The sequence below is a fragment of the Aegilops tauschii genome, chromosome 3 (assembly GCF_002575655.3).
Source record: "Aegilops tauschii subsp. strangulata cultivar AL8/78 chromosome 3, Aet v6.0, whole genome shotgun sequence".
In the NCBI taxonomy this organism is placed as follows: domain Eukaryota; kingdom Viridiplantae; phylum Streptophyta; class Magnoliopsida; order Poales; family Poaceae; genus Aegilops; species Aegilops tauschii.
Genome location: NC_053037.3, coordinates 171307048 through 171322923, shown reverse-complemented (window position 1 = coordinate 171322923; position 15876 = coordinate 171307048). Strand labels below are relative to the sequence as shown.

General features: G+C 43.7%; 1 protein-coding gene across 1 annotated transcript; it reads left to right on the top strand.

Annotated features, from left to right (window-relative positions):
- The first annotated feature begins 7306 nt into the window (after positions 1 to 7306).
- Positions 7307 to 10390, top strand: LOC141042806 (uncharacterized). The gene is made up of 11 exons (XM_073511703.1): positions 7307 to 7786; positions 7880 to 8035; positions 8132 to 8335; positions 8422 to 8646; positions 8738 to 9023; positions 9143 to 9345; positions 9431 to 9631; positions 9715 to 9843; positions 9918 to 10033; positions 10112 to 10187; positions 10274 to 10390. The coding sequence occupies exons 1-11, from the start codon at positions 7307 to 7309 to the stop codon at positions 10388 to 10390; spliced, it is 2193 nt and encodes a 730-aa protein (XP_073367804.1).
- The last annotated feature ends 5486 nt before the right edge of the window (positions 10391 to 15876 follow it).

Genomic DNA, 15876 nt, shown 5'->3' with positions numbered 1-15876 from the left:
AAGGCTGTATTTTCTAATCTCTTCGGAAATGACTTCTTGGTCGAATCAATGGAAAAAATAATCAGCACTGCAATCGAAGATGGGAGGAGCCGTGGAGGAGACCTTTTTAATCCGGCGTCGGCGTGGTCGCTTGAGAAGCGATGACGCGATCCCGGCGATGGCTATGTGAGGAGAAACAAGGTAGATGGGGGTGGTTAGGATAGGGTTGATATGCGGTAGAATGGGAAGGTATACATCCGTGATTGTAGGGTTAATTAGTTATTTTGAAGTAATGCGCTTCGATGCAAGTTTTTTTTAACGAGCACGATCTTTTGGGGGCTTCCAAAACATGTGCACTGACCGCGGGTCCAACCACATATCACAGAAGCCCGAGCCAGAAACTTATTGTTCTCTAAAAAAGGAAGAGCAATAAATTCCTTCCAAGAATTTCCAGAAATAATTGTCAACCCATTTTCGTTGGTAATTACGTGATATGTTTGGCGCAATTAGTGGCTAACTGGTTTTTTTTGAGGAATAGTGGCTACTTGGTTTGATACATGCCAAACGTTACGTTCAGATTAGTTGCATTATTTCGTTCATTTTTTACCCAAAAAATCTATACAAAGTGTTAATTGGACAATGTGAACAATGTGGCATGTACCCTGAACCCTAACCCCCCCCCACACACAAAACCGTAAAAACATTCAAAATTTTGTCCCACATGGAAACCATTATGCATGCATTCTCTATGGGGTCATGGGATGCCATGAAGAAAGTTTGGGATTATACACGCAAGTACGATCTCTGACACGCGCATTTCCGGCCTAGCATGTCAACACCCCGAAAGCCCCCTTGAGGTATAGACCGATGTTTTGACCAGTCAATCTAGAAAACTAGCTTTGTTGTGCAAGAGATCATGTGTGCCAAAACTGAGGTGATTTGGAGGTGGTAGAAAAAATCATCGCATTCCGGAGGGGCCATTTGGTCTAACTTAAGCCAGTTTTTGAACATACGTGATTTTTTCCACCACCTCCAAATCACCCAAATTTTCTTGTACATGGTGACCCACATGTGCCAAACATGGCTATGCATTTTTTTTGGAAAAATAATACTTTACAATGCCCCCTTGAGGTATAGACCGATGTTTTGACCAGTCAGTCTAGAGGACATATTTTGTTTCAAACTTGTGTGCAAAATTAGACATTTGACATATGCAAAAAATTGAATACAAATTTAAAAATTTACTTTGGGTATCCTCACATGGTGGAAATGTTTGGTCCAAATATTTTTAATATTTTTAAATTTTAAATTTAATTTATAATTTGAAAATTTAATGATTCAAACTTGTTTGCAAAATTTGACATGTGACATATGCAAAAAATTAGACATGTGACATATGCAAAAAAATTAAATAAATAATAAAAATTGCCAACTTGTTTGTAAAATTTGACATGTGACATATGCAAAAAATTAGACATGTGACATATGCAAAAAAATTAAATAAATAATAAAAAATGCCAGCCTACACCAACAGCATTTATATGAAACCCCACGGCCTGCATACGACTAGTAACCCATTGGGCCAGGATGCAGGCCCGCGGTGAATGTATATAAGTTGCCGGTAGGCCCAACGGGGCAGAGAGAGACTAGTTAGGCAATGAGCTGCCTGCTTTAGATAGGAACTTGAGATGATTAGCTCAGGTGGGTTTATAAACCGGTGCGAGCTCCTCTCCGTTGGCGAGGTGGGACTAAACTCCCACCACCCCGAGACAGTGCCCGCCGCGGCTTTGATTTGGGCATAATTTGGGTGGGCCGTTCCAGGCCGGCCTCACACGCGGTTATCAGCTGGAGAGGGGAAAAATTCCCCATTTCATCTGGCAGATATGAACCCTAGGTCTTTGCTTCTGTTCCCCATTCACTCCGTGTGCTCAAATCTCACATCTGGCGTCGCCGGCGATGGGGGACAAGAAGGGAAGGAGGTCGCGGTCGGCAAGTGATTGCCGCCGCGCTCAAGAAAAGTGGGAGGAGGCAGTTGGGAAGTTCTGTCAGGGCGATCTGGAGAAGAGGGCGAATGTGGAGGAGATCTGCAGCTGGTTTCCCAGCTTGCAGATGTTCATCGACCACGGTAGGGGTCTCATCAAAGTGCTTACGGGCAATGAGAAGAAATCGTTGTTTGGTCCTGCTCGAGGAGTTGTTCCAGTCCAGGTTTTCCTCTGGGCTATGAACAAAGCGGAGAACTCCCCGGATCCGCGTCAGCGTGCGAGGTGGTACATGTACCGCTCCCGCCGCCGCGCCCCTCCTATTCCAGTGCCAGATCTTGTCGGAGTGTTGCTCGCGGTGCCTGCTCCGGTTGATCAGTCCAATGTTCACTCTGACAGTGATGTGGAGCAAAGAAAGGATGACAGTGATAGTGAAGATGTGGAGCATAGGGAGGATGAGAGTGATAGCGAAGATGTGGACCAGAGCAAGGATGAGAGCGGGGAAGAGGAGGTTGTTCTGCTGCTGGACGACAGTGCTGCAGAGGAGGAGCAGGATGATGTTGTCCAGGAGCAGCCGACGGACGTGCAGATTGTGGGTCCAGGGATCCCGCAGCTCGAAGACAGGATCATGCCGATTGAAGCGGAGACCTACATCCGTATGGGCATTCGTCACTCAGAGCGCATCAGCAAGTTGAAGGACAAGAAAACAGAGTGATGGCATGTCAGTGTCTTCAGTTAGTCTATCTGTGTGAGTTAGTTTGGACCCGTTTGATAGCATACTATGTTCTAAGTTCTTTGAGAATACTTCAGTATTTGAGATTATGTTAGTTTTATTTACAGTGAGCTGTTTGGTTGCCCCTAATAAATGTGATTTTAGTACTGCAGTATTGGGAAAACTATAGTTATTTCTCTGCATGAAAAATGTAGCCCCTAATAGGATTGTTGATTGATCTATTTTGCAGACAAAGGAGCCACAAAAAAGGTGCTGGAGGTGGGAGCAAGACTGCTAGAGCGAGTAGCAAGTGAAGTGTACACAGTGAAGCAGGGGTGGAGAATCAACGTAGCAAGACTGGAAGGATAAAAAAGAAGACTCTACTTCCTGCTGAAGATGTGGCCTTTACTTTGTTGCGATGTTTTAGTAGTTGTTGCTGTTATTTTGCGGTGCTCATGAACTTTGTAAGCCTAGGATGATGGGTTAGGCAGACTGCGGGCCATGCTGGCTTTTGGTTATATAGGTTTATGCTGGCTTGAAGTGGAAATAGAGCATTATTAATGATATATGGATCAGCCAGTTCTTCAACTCTAAGGTTGCGTTAATTTGGTTCTAGATTCAAATACATAGCTTAACCCTGCAAGGTTAGCGATAAAACCCTAGAACAGTGCCCCGACATGACGCAACGTGTGTATTGTGTCCGAATTCGTGCACACCTTGCCTGGGGGACCACATTGGCCATGCCCACATGCTCCGAAAAAATTGGGGTCATCTCATGCATGCCTCCACATGAACCATGTACAAGCCGGCAAGTTTGAAAGAGGTTTTCCTTGCCGGTCCCACCAAATGATCCCAAACTTTATGCACACCCTACCATGACCATGGCATGCATGTGGGAGCAGAATTCATACACCACGGCCTCATTTTTGTTGAAATCCCATTAATAGCCATGTGTATTACATGTAAGTGAGCATGTGTAAAATTTATTAGGTGATTTGAAGGTCAAAACATTAACTTGTCATATATGCAAAAAAATGTGTATTGAATGCAAGTGAGCCTGTGTATAATTTAGTGTGTGATTTGAAGATCAAAACACATGGCAATATGCCAAAAAAAGTGCCCACCTACCAGAGCAGGAGGATTCATACACCACGGCCTGCATACGACTAGGAACCCAGCCGTTCATGGGCCAGGATGCAGGCCCGTGGTGCAGAATATCTCTGCTGCTAGTAGGCCCCACGGGGCAGAGGGGCTGAGAGTTAGGCAATGTACTGCATGCATATGATAGGAGCTTGGGAGGGGAGTCGCAGCCGGGTATATAAACCAGTGCGGCGCTCTCTCGCTTGGCGAGGTGGGACTAAACTCCCACCACCCCACGGCTGTGCGCTGCGCTGTGCCTTGCGCAGCTCTGCCTTGGGCCCAATTCGGGCGGGCTGGCCCAGGGCAGCCTTACCCGCGCACTGATCTGTTTTATATTCTCTTTGTTTTTCACTTCTTAACTCCAAAATTTATTTTCTTGTTTATATTTCTAATATTTAAAATCAAATCTCTTTTTTCTATATTATTTCTAACAGTGTTTACTAAAATTAAAAAAATATGCCAAATTTTGTTGTGTTTTATTTCATTTGTTCGTTCTCGTTTTTATATTGATAATATTTACGAAATATAAACTAAAATGGTGTGTTTTATTTCAATTCTTCATTCTAATATTTCTTATCTTTATTATATTTGAAATGTTTTTAGTTTGTAAAATAAAATGTTCTGTTTTATTTCACTTCTCCATTCTAATATTTGCTCTCTTCATTATATTTGAAATATTTTCAAAATGTAAGATAATATGTTATCTTTTATTTTACTTCTTCATTCTAATAGATCTTATCTTTTTTACATTTGAATTGTTTTTTAAAATCCTAGTAAATGCATCGAGTGTCGGAAATCGATGAGAATTGGCATGCATGATGTCCATGGTCATCCCGTTGTGTGAAAAAAATTGGGGCCATTTGGTTGAGTCCAGAAAAACAACGTCCTTCGGGCTCCCCCTACGGCAGACCCGAATGATGGTGATTGCACATGTGCTATGTGCTGGCCTGCATGAAATGACACCAAACTTTGGCACCATGTGAGGATGCCCAATGTAGGCCCCCATGCAACATCTGAGCCATTCCTGACACCGAACAAACATTGCGTCACGTCCGGGCAGCGTTTCGGGTTCTTTTCGCTGGCAAAATCCTAAATGCATCGAGTGTCGGAAATCGATGAGAATTGGCATGCATGATGTCCATGGTCATCCCATTGCGTGAAAAAAATTTGGGGCCATTTGGTTGAGTCCAGAAAAACAACGTCCTTCGGGCTCCCCCTACGGCAGACCCGAATGATGGTGATTGCACATGTGCTATGTGCTGGCCTGCATGAAATGACACCAAACTTTGGCACCATGTGAGGATGACCAATGTAGGCCCCCATGCAACATGTGATCCATTCCTGACACCGAACGAACATTGCGTCACGTCCGGGCAGCGTTTCGGGTTCTTTTCGCTGGCAAAATCCTAGTAAATGCATCGAGTGTCGGAAATTGATGAGAATTGGCATGCATGATGTCCATGGTCATCCCATTGCGTGAAAAAAATTTGGGGCCATTTGGTTGAGTCCAGAAAAACAACGTCCTTCGGGCTCCCCCTACGGCAGACCCGAATGATGGTGATTGCACATGTGCTATGTGCTGGCCTGCATGAAATGACACCAAACTTTGGCACCATGTGAGGATGCCCAATGTAGGCCCCCATGCAACATGTGAGCCATTCCTGACACCGAACGAACGTTGCGTCACGTCCGGGTAGCGTTTCGGGTTCTTTTCGCCGGCAAAATCCTAGTAAATGCATCGAGTGTCGGAAATCGATGAGAATTGGCATGCATGATGTCCATGGTCATCCCATTGCGTGAAAAATCTTTGGGGCCATTTGGTTGAGTCCAGAAAAACAACGTCCTTCGGGCTCCCCTACGGCAGACCCGAATGATGGTGATTGCACATGTGCTATGTGCTGGCCTGCATGAAATGACACCAAACTTTGGCACCATGTGAGGATGCCCAATGTAGGCCCCCATGCAACATGTGAGCCATTCCTGACACCGAACGAACGTTGCGTCACGTCCGGGCAACGTTTCGGGTTCTTTTCGCCGGCAAAATCCTAGTAAATGCACCGAGTGTCGGAAATCGATGAGAATTGGCATGCATGATGTCCATGGTCATCCCATTGTGTGAAAAAAATTGGGGCCATTTAGTTGAGTTGAAATAATTATTTGATATCAAAATTTTCTAATATGAAAAAGAAAAGAAAAAAAGTACATGAAACGAGCCACTCATCGCTCAAAGAGAGGAGCATCTGCGATTTGTTACACAATTCCCGGATCGGAATCTACAAAAAAAACTCGAGCGTGGGAAGCCTATCCCTTTAATTTAGGAGCACGTACTGCCTCTCCTCAATTAAGGAAGGCAAAGATCACGGGCGTTCTATCCCTGGTGGTTACGACGACCTAGGAGATCCTCCTCCTCCTATTTAGTCTCGGCATCGTCTTTCATGTCGTCTACGACGGCTCCTACCGCCGTGTCGACGACAGCTGCGTCCCTAGCATCGGCCCAACCCCAGCAAGATCGTCGAGAACATCCAGGTCATCAGCGCGTGCTGGCCGTCGTGGACGAACTGCGTCCACGTTACAACGCCGACAACTTCCATCTTCATCGAGCGATCCAGTATGTTGGCAACCGTACCGCATCCATGATGCTTTTCTTTGTGCGTGTGTTAGATTCGATAGGACTAAGATTAATTAGCGCATAATCTTCGCATTACATCTATTGGAGTAGATGTTTTTTGTTTGTGCGTGTATTAGATTAGATAGGCCTATGACACTAGATTTGTTTGTGCGTGTATTTGATTAGATAGCCCTACGATTGCAAATTAGTTTCTGCATGTTGTTTGCTGTCTTTCACTTGTAGGTTGGATTGATGAATAAACAACAATTTTTTATCAGTGTTAGTTATAGCATAGTCACTTTAAGTTATAGCAATGCCCTAAGAGATGCATGTTGCAACTATGAGACGCCGACTAATATTGTATGTGATGCACGTTTGTTTGATGCATGTTCCAGTATGCATAATTTCGTTTTTTTTCTTTTCAATTTACTGTTAATTAGGCACTGTCACCGATTCTTATATCTATTTGTACAGTACCATATGAAAATAAATGATTAGATAAATTATGTTGCTTTTTATTATGAAACTAATTGGTTAAATAAGTACTTGTTAAACTGTCATTTTATGTGATGCACGTGTCTCTGCTGAATGTTTCAGTATGAATAAATTATGTTGTATAGTTTTCTATCTACTGTGGGATAGTGTATTCCATTATTATGTTTTATGCAACAATATGTTAGGAAAAAATTTGATTACATAATTTATGGTACTAGTATATTTTTTAACAGGATGGATGAACTCAACGGAGAAATTGTTTGCGCCGTAGAAAAATGGTGCAAACTTATTGCCGGTCTATCTTCCGGTTAACGGGCCGCACTTGCCGAAACACCACTCCGTAGCATGCTTCAGATACCTTCGTTGAAGATGCGTACACTGTTGATCCGGTACATGGTTGAGATATTTGATCCTAGCAAGGGCAGATTCATTGTACAAGACTTGGTTGGCGAAGTGTCTCTCGGTGCCGTGGATGTTGAGTGCATCTTGGCCTTGGAGAACCACGGACTGTCGGCAGAAGGTATTCTCGGTGAGGAAGGTGAGGATGTTAAAGATCGAGTGCCGCCTCAATTCCTGAGCAAGACCACAGGAAACATAGTCATCGATGATCTGATTGTGGACATCACAAAAAATAAATCTGCCGACGACGATTTCCTTCGGAGAGTTGTCCTCGTGTTGCTTGGAACAGTTCTTGCTCCCATGTCGAGCAAGACTGTACCAAAGCAATATTACGCATTGGTGGACGATGTGAAGCGTATATCGAAGATTAATTGGAATGCATTCACCCTCCGGGTTCTGCTGGACTGCCTTCGCAACGTGAGGAAAGGCAAACACCTCCGCCAATGGCCGAGAGGGAACTTAGCTCTCCTGCAGGTACACCTTTCAGACTTGTACCATTGCAAAAAAAATATGATTGCTAATTTACCTGCTGTATAGTACTAATTGTAATTTTTCATATTCATGCAGTACCTGTACTGGGAGAAGGTTCAGCCTCTGGAAGGTGAATGCGCATTCAATCCTAGCTTGTCCATGGAACCTCTAATGAGGAATTGGACTGAAGCTGCAGCCTCAAGGAGAGACAAGTTTGATTATGACCAAGGCCGTGGCCGTGGTAACATCAAGGTAATTCATTACGTTGGGTACTTCTTAACTTTTATATAACATAATTAGTTGTATTAATATTTTTATTGATCACATATACTTGTATTTCACATGCAGATTGAAGACAACATAACCAAGGAGTATAGGGCGCAGGAGCGCAAAGTACCCAAACCAGAAAAGCCAAAAATGAAGCCCGCCGTTGGTGCGGCAAAGAAGTCCAAGTTAGCCTCAAACGCGGACGAGATGATGAACCTCATCATGAAGCGGTGTATGGATTACATACGCAGCCAAATGAAGGAAATACTAGAACAAGTAGCCGAGGTGACACACCCTTAATTCTATGTTTACAACATTTTTGAAGTTGCAAAACCGTGCCGACATTAATTAATATTTTTTATGTAATGCAGAGATTGTTAGAGAAGTTGAACCAAAATGGTGTGATGTACAAGCCAGCGGCTCCTGCGGCTTCCGGCAACAACGATGCCGACCTAGAAGTGGATTCCTTTGAGAATGGCCCGCCAGAAGAAAAAAAAGAATTCGTGTACAAGGATGACTCTGACGGTCTAGAGCCGGTGATTGATTTGACACAGCCTGACGAGCCTGTTGTAAACCAGAACAACGATGATGAGGAAGTATGTTTTCATTTATTTGTCTTCATTTATCTCAATTATGCATCTTCATTTTCGTTAACTGAACCTATCACATTATTTTTTTGTTAACTAGAAAACACCTGCCAAGTTAAATGTTGACAAGACAACGAAGCCTACTGATGAGTGTGGCGCAACACCGGAGAACCCTTGGATTGTAGGTAATTCTCCTCGACCAGAATCGTCCGACATTGACATTTCTGCAAGTTCTATCGACAGGATGGTGGGTAAGAGCAAGGGGAAAAAGTCTGCAGCAACCGCAAAAGAAGACGATGTTATATCCGGGAAGCGCCGACGGACTGTTCCCAAGAAATTTGAATCCCCCTTTAAACTTGACAAGCCCGGCAAGCGAAGCGCTCGTGGTACTAAGCCATCCGGCAACACTACCGCAACTAGAGGTACCGTTAGTAGCTATCTGAGTGCTTAATTTACTACCATTTCATGTACTCACCGTTCGTGACGTTCGTAATTTATCATGCAGCTCTGTTTAGTGACAATGACATGGAAGGCTCTGTTAAGGACGATTTGACACCGGAACTCATTGATGCTGCTGTTGCGTTTGTGGAGGCAGCTGCTCGGTGTGAGAAGAATATGACAAAAAGAGTTTACTACAATGAACGTGGCACCTCTGTGACTGTGGAGAGTATACGACATGTACTTGAGCATACATGGCTGGCGGATGACGTAAGATCTATTACCATGTCCTGCTATTTAAGTGCATAATCTAGGTGTCACCTATGAAAATAAAATGTTCTATTATTTTACGCAGATTATCGATGCTTATCAGACACATTTGGCTCTGCGCGTTGGTCATGATCGGCACCTCTGTCCAGCCTGGAGGTCCAAATACCTTGTTGATCGTGCTAAGGCACGAGACAACCCTAAACCGTCGAAATACAACATGGATAGTGCGCTGAGCAGAGCTGGAGCAGTACGTAGGGTTCTGGACGAGTATACCGTCCATGATAAGGTACGATATGTTCTTACTAGTTCATTAACCTTCATTTCAACAAGCATAATTGCATCTGATTACAAATGTGTTCCACATTTCAGTCGTTTATCCTGTTGAACGTCGGCAATACACACTGGATCACCGTGGTGATGCACAACCGCAAGAAAGAATTCCGAGTTTTTGATTCGCTCTATCCTCTCGAGTTCTCTCTCGACATTGTGAAAGCACTGGTACCCTCCCCGACATTGAGCATTCTTCATATGAAATGTCATATGGTTTCTCACTACTACTTTCTTTCAAATAGCGACTAGCAATAGCAATTGATATGGAAGAGGCAAACCGTATTACACCTGGCAAATATCCAGACGTCACTAAGTGGCCTATCATACCTCAGATCGACATGCCACTACAAGAGGACGGGTGAGTTATGGTTCATCATTTTCTACTTACGAAAGACATGTTCGTGTGCACGGTGACTAATGTTTGCATATATATTAGGAACTCTTGTGGCCTTTTTGTGATTGAAGTTATGGAGCATTGGGACGGGGATCGATGGACCGCCGATTTTACCCAGGTAATTTGTCCTCTCTGCTCGTACACTTGTACAATTGTCGTATAATACCAACTTCTATTCATTAAACCTTGTTCTAAAAATTGCAGGGCACGGTTAATGCAAGGAGAAGGCGTCTCATCACCGAGTTGGTTCTCTCACCTACCAACACGCTCGAATGTGTGAAGAACAAAATCCGCGACATCGCAAAGAAAAGCAAGGCGTGAAGACATCATACATGATTCAAGATTCTAGTTTCAGTCGTTTGTTTTAAGTCCGGAAGCACGTTTCCCGGCATGGACAACTTTGATTTTCTATCATTCATGTAATAAGCACGATACCATGGATTTTGTGTGGATTTTTGGTCGCTCACACATACTTGTGTATGTGTAATGCAGTCAGACTACCTTAATGTTTTTTGCTGCTGTGTTCATTCTTTTCTTCCATGGAAGAGTAATTCATTTCCTTTTTACTTTTGCATATTTTTTTGATTTGATTTGGCATTATTCAACAATAAGAAAAAAAGTTGATAAATTCCTTTTTGTTTGCCTGAGAATCAACCTCGGCTGTCGTGCCATCCGGTGTGGGATCCCGCGCCCGAGACAACGACAGATCTGGTCCCAGCGCGGGCGACCCAGTCGACGAGCGCCAGTTGGCGCGGGGGGACGCGCCAGGTCCGGTCCCGCCCGACCGCTCGGTGGAGACAGCCCGCGTGTCGGACGCAGACGGGCCACCCGTGGATCCTGCGGTTGGTGTAGGCGGCAGATCCGCCGGGGATCCCGTGCGCATGATTGCCGCTGGATCTCTCGGGATCGGCGTCCACAGGTGGATCTTCCTCGTGTCTTGCGCCAGACTCCCTTGGCGTTATGTGTTGCTTCAAATCTCGTTGCACAGTTTTTTTGCTGCATTTTTGTTAGCCTTTTCCTTTTCTGCATCATGAAGATCAGGATCAGTAGCACCATCAATCACATGATCAACTACTATTTCGCCCCCTTGATCAGTATGATTTAGAGCTCCGGCGGAAGCAAAATAATTTCAGTGCTTAGCCAAGAACCCGCATTAGGATGCAGGTCAAACAAGGGCAAACTATTTCGAAAGTGATATAATTTATTGGTTAATATAATATACTTAGACCTTACACAAATGAACTGGCCACAATGCAGATAGGACTTGATCATTCTGTTCAACAATAAACCACAAAACATACTTAAAATTCATCACAAATCTCCTTCAGCTTCTTGATCTTATCAACTTACCCATGTTTCTGTTTGAGAAAATCTGCAATAATATACTCAAGTTTTTCTTCTCTTGCTTCAGCTGGTCCCTCTCTCTCATCACTTGGTCTCTCTCTAGCACCACCCGGTCCCGGTCTTTCTCAGCCTTTACCCTCAGGACCTGATGTAGATTGGCACAACCATGATCTGCCATCTTATTCTTCTCCAGCTCCTCTTTGAGATCGCTAAGTGACAATCTTGCATTGCCCAACTGCGTGAGAGCATCCTCCTTATCAGCCACCAGTTTAGCAAAGTCCATTTTGAAAAATCTCAGCTCTTCCTCCGTCCTCCTCTTTTCTCCAATTAACATGCATTTTTCTTCAGCATTCTTAATATTCTGTCTCAGCTTCTCGTCATACATGCTCCACAGTTCTCTCAGGCAGAACTTCGTAGCCACTGACCACTCCTGGTCTACCCATTCCACATAGTTACATTTCACTTCTTCCTACAGTATGAAAAAATATGGTCTCAATCATATATGCACAAATGCAATACAATTACATGCAATGCACTAAAAATATGGTCTCAATCATATAAACACAAAATGTAGCATGCAATGATATACATATATATATATATATATATATATATATATATATATATATATATATATATATATATATATATATATGGATCAATTAACTACAAGTATATGCTATTATGTGCTAAAACAAATATTAGACCGTAAAAAAACAACATAAATACGGACTTTGTAAATGCACAAATTAATTGAAATGTATGCAATTTTGGGCAGAACAATGGATTACCGCGAAAGTACATCGAGCACGAGGTAATTTAAACATATATTTACAGTACGGAACAACATACCTTCTGACCACAGGCAAGAAAACGTCTGTCGGTGTCCAAGGAATCAAAAGCAACTAGCCTGACGCAAGGTTCTTGATGCAGACAACGAGAAGACAGATCGTGAGCAATGCCACTCCATTCATAGCAAGGGATAGTCGTAGGAAGCTAAACGAAACAACAGAGATAATGCACAAATCAACGCCCTGCGTTAAATACCGGAAATGAAGAACCCTAACTCTAAGCCTAGCACTATTTGGAGATTATATAGTAGGAGCGTACCTGCAGGCTAGTCACGGATTCGCCATCCGAAGAAGAGCTCGACTCGTCGCTCCACGAAACCATGGCGTAACATGACCGGCGGTAAGACGTGGATCGGTGGCGGCGGCGGCGGTTGCAGTGGATAGATAGAACGCGCGTGGAGATCGCGAGGGAAGAACCGCCCCGACCAGGTGGCCAGCGCGGCCCATTTAAATGGGCTGTAATCAAAATAAAAATTGTTCAATGGGCTCGGCAACGGGAGCGGCCGTGTGTCGCGCCGTCTTACGGCATCCGTCACCCCCCTCCACGTCATCGTGACAAGCGGCCCGAGTTACACTACAAGCCATAAAATGGTGGGTTTTTCTTTTCTTTATAAGGGGAAAATGGTGGGTTTTTGGTACGAAGTCTATACTATAGACCAAAGTGAGCTGGTATCTTCTATATCTAAATGGTGGTGAACCAAAGGAGTCAAAAAAAATTAATTATTACCACACATAATTACATCTTCTATATCTAAACAACTAGCCACCACTAACCTATTTCTCTTAACATGCAAGTTTGCCACCTCGTCATTCAACATGTATGGAGAAAGGTCCACCACAACATGCAAACAAAATATTCCTGCAACAACATATACATGTTACACATAACCATTTCTCTATGAATATATTGCAAAACATTCCCGCAACAACATGCCAGGTATCGTCTAGTTTTCTAATATAATATAACTACAGTGGACAACACAAAAGATGCCATCATTACAATGGCTAAAATGCTATCCATTTTCCATGATTAAAGTCCCTAGTGACCGCCTCCTGTTTAGTCCATATATGCTACAAGCACTATCTCAAGGTACTGGCCTCTTGCAATAGTATATATCATGTATCATGTATGCAGTAACACATTGTAAACACCTCACTATTAGATCACCTCACTATTAGATCACTGGATTCATCCTAACATAACTTTAGCAACTGTTCTACTCTTCTTCGCCCACCACGCTTCTGCACACGATAACAGGAAAAGTTAATGAATGACAAGTTAAAAACAATTATAACCTACAATGCATACAAAAACTTACTTCTTATTTAGTTTGCATTTCTTGCTGCGTTTAGTGTGCCCTAGCAATTTGCATGCGCCACACCTGATTCTGATCTCGTCGTACGAAAGTGGCCTACCATTTTTCGACATAGGGCGGTTCTCATCTACCTTAGTTGCACCTTTCGTTGATACTTTAATAGGATCATGAACTTCAACTATGTTGCCTTCACCATCATCTACATATTCAATTGCACAAGTACTAAGATCAGCCGTTTTCTTACTCAAATTTTCCTTTAGCTGATCATACTCATGGCTCTTAGCTATCACGGCCTTCAAACTCTCCTGTAACTGATCCCACAAAGTTGGGTGTTTGCATGCTGCATGCATAGCTTCTGAAGCCAACACACTGACCTGGCTATATTTCATTCTTTCAGCTGCTCCAGTCCATCCAAATCCCAACAGATCGCTTGTGCGCCTGGCGGGCAGTCCCAACCTTGCGTCTTTCATGAACCGCACAAGAACTAAACACTTTGGTATTTCAGATATATTCAAGTACTTCAGTACATGGAATATGTGCTTGCAAGGTAGACCCTTTCGAATCATTCTTCTGCAGCTGCACCTTATAGTTTCTGCGGAATTTACTCGAGTGTACTCCACCCAAAAACGGCTCTTCCGGTTATTCTTCTAGGCCACGATGTACTGCTGTGATCCGTCTCCGAGCTTTATTTCTACAATCTCCATGCCACCAATTTTCCTAAGATCAGCTTGCAACATATAGAAGTTTGCTGGAGTGAAGACGTGAGAAGCAGCTATCTCAAGTTCCCTCGAGCTAGTAACTGGCACCGGTAAACTCTGTGAGGCCGTGCAATCATCTCGTGCCTCATTCTCACGGATACGTACAACGGCGTTCTCATAGTGCAAAATCATATCCACCAGGGTCATTTCACCGTCTAGGTGGAGGTGAAGGCATGAGTTTAGACTTTCACTCCTCTGGTTGCTTTTCATGCCAAGCCAAAAACCCTCTGTCAGATAAGCCGCGGCCCACAGTCTCCTCTTCTTATACATCCGTCTCAACCATGTTACTGTTTTTTCCGACTGCCATCTTTTGGAAAACGCGTGCCATCTCTCCTCAAACGTGGCCGTGGACGTGCTGTAGTACAGAAGAGTTCGGAACTCCTTCAAGGACTTGTGACTGAGGTGAATCTTCATATTTTTTTCTATATGCCACGTACATATACGGTGCCACACGTCTGGCAAGACTTGGCGAATTGCCTTGATCATCGCAGCGTCGGCATCCGTGATAACACTCATAGGCATCTTTTGACACATGGACCTCAAAAAAGTCTCCAGCAGCCACACATATGTCTCTTCGGTCTCGTCCGAAACTATGGCACAAGCAAAAACAGTGGTCTTCCGGTGATTGTTAAGACCAACAAAGGGTATGAATGGCATACCATACCGGTTCATCTTGTACGTGCTGTCAAATACAAGCACGTCGCCGAAGTCCTCATAGTCATGACGAGACTGGGAGTCACACCAGAATATCCTATTCATATGTCCTTCCTTGTCTAGCTTGTACTCGAAAAAGAAGCTAGGATCCCTCTGTTTCCTACTGACCATGATGCCTATGACTGTGGCAGCATCACCTTTTGAAAGCAGCTTCCTCTTCTCCCTGGCGCAAAGGTTGTATATTTCACGCCTGGTAAAACCAACACCGCCGTACCATACATGTTTGCTGATGAAGCAATCCATCATGTCGTGAATTCTAATCCCTGCAGCTCCCATGGACATTATCTCATGCTTCTGGTACTCTTTGATTTTTCTGTGGGACCAAAGAAAAGGTACCTCGTCCGGTCCTGCCAAGATATGGCTATGCTTGTCCTCAAAACTATCAACATACCAAACCCCACGCTTTTGGTCAAGCTTCACGGTCAGGTGCGCTTCGCAGTGGCAGCGTGTCTCGGGTCTGAGCCTACGGCTGTGTCCTTCCTCGGTTAGCAACCTGCTGTCACGTTTTCCTTGTCTAGAACAAACAAACCGCCTATAACGCATATGACGTGACTCGGTTTTGCTATACCTGACCCTATTCTTTCTAATGCTGAAACCATTATCTCTAGCATAGCTGTTGTAGAAATCATACGCAGCCTCGTGAGACGTAAAAGTCATTTGTATTATCTGCATGAACATATCCCTCTTATCATCTGCACTAGCAGTATCTTGGACATTCTTTTTACCCTCAACTTCTGTCACCTACACAATCATAACATAGCCATGAAAACAGTTTTCTATGGTATAACATTACTTCCATACAACATTGATTACATACATACCTC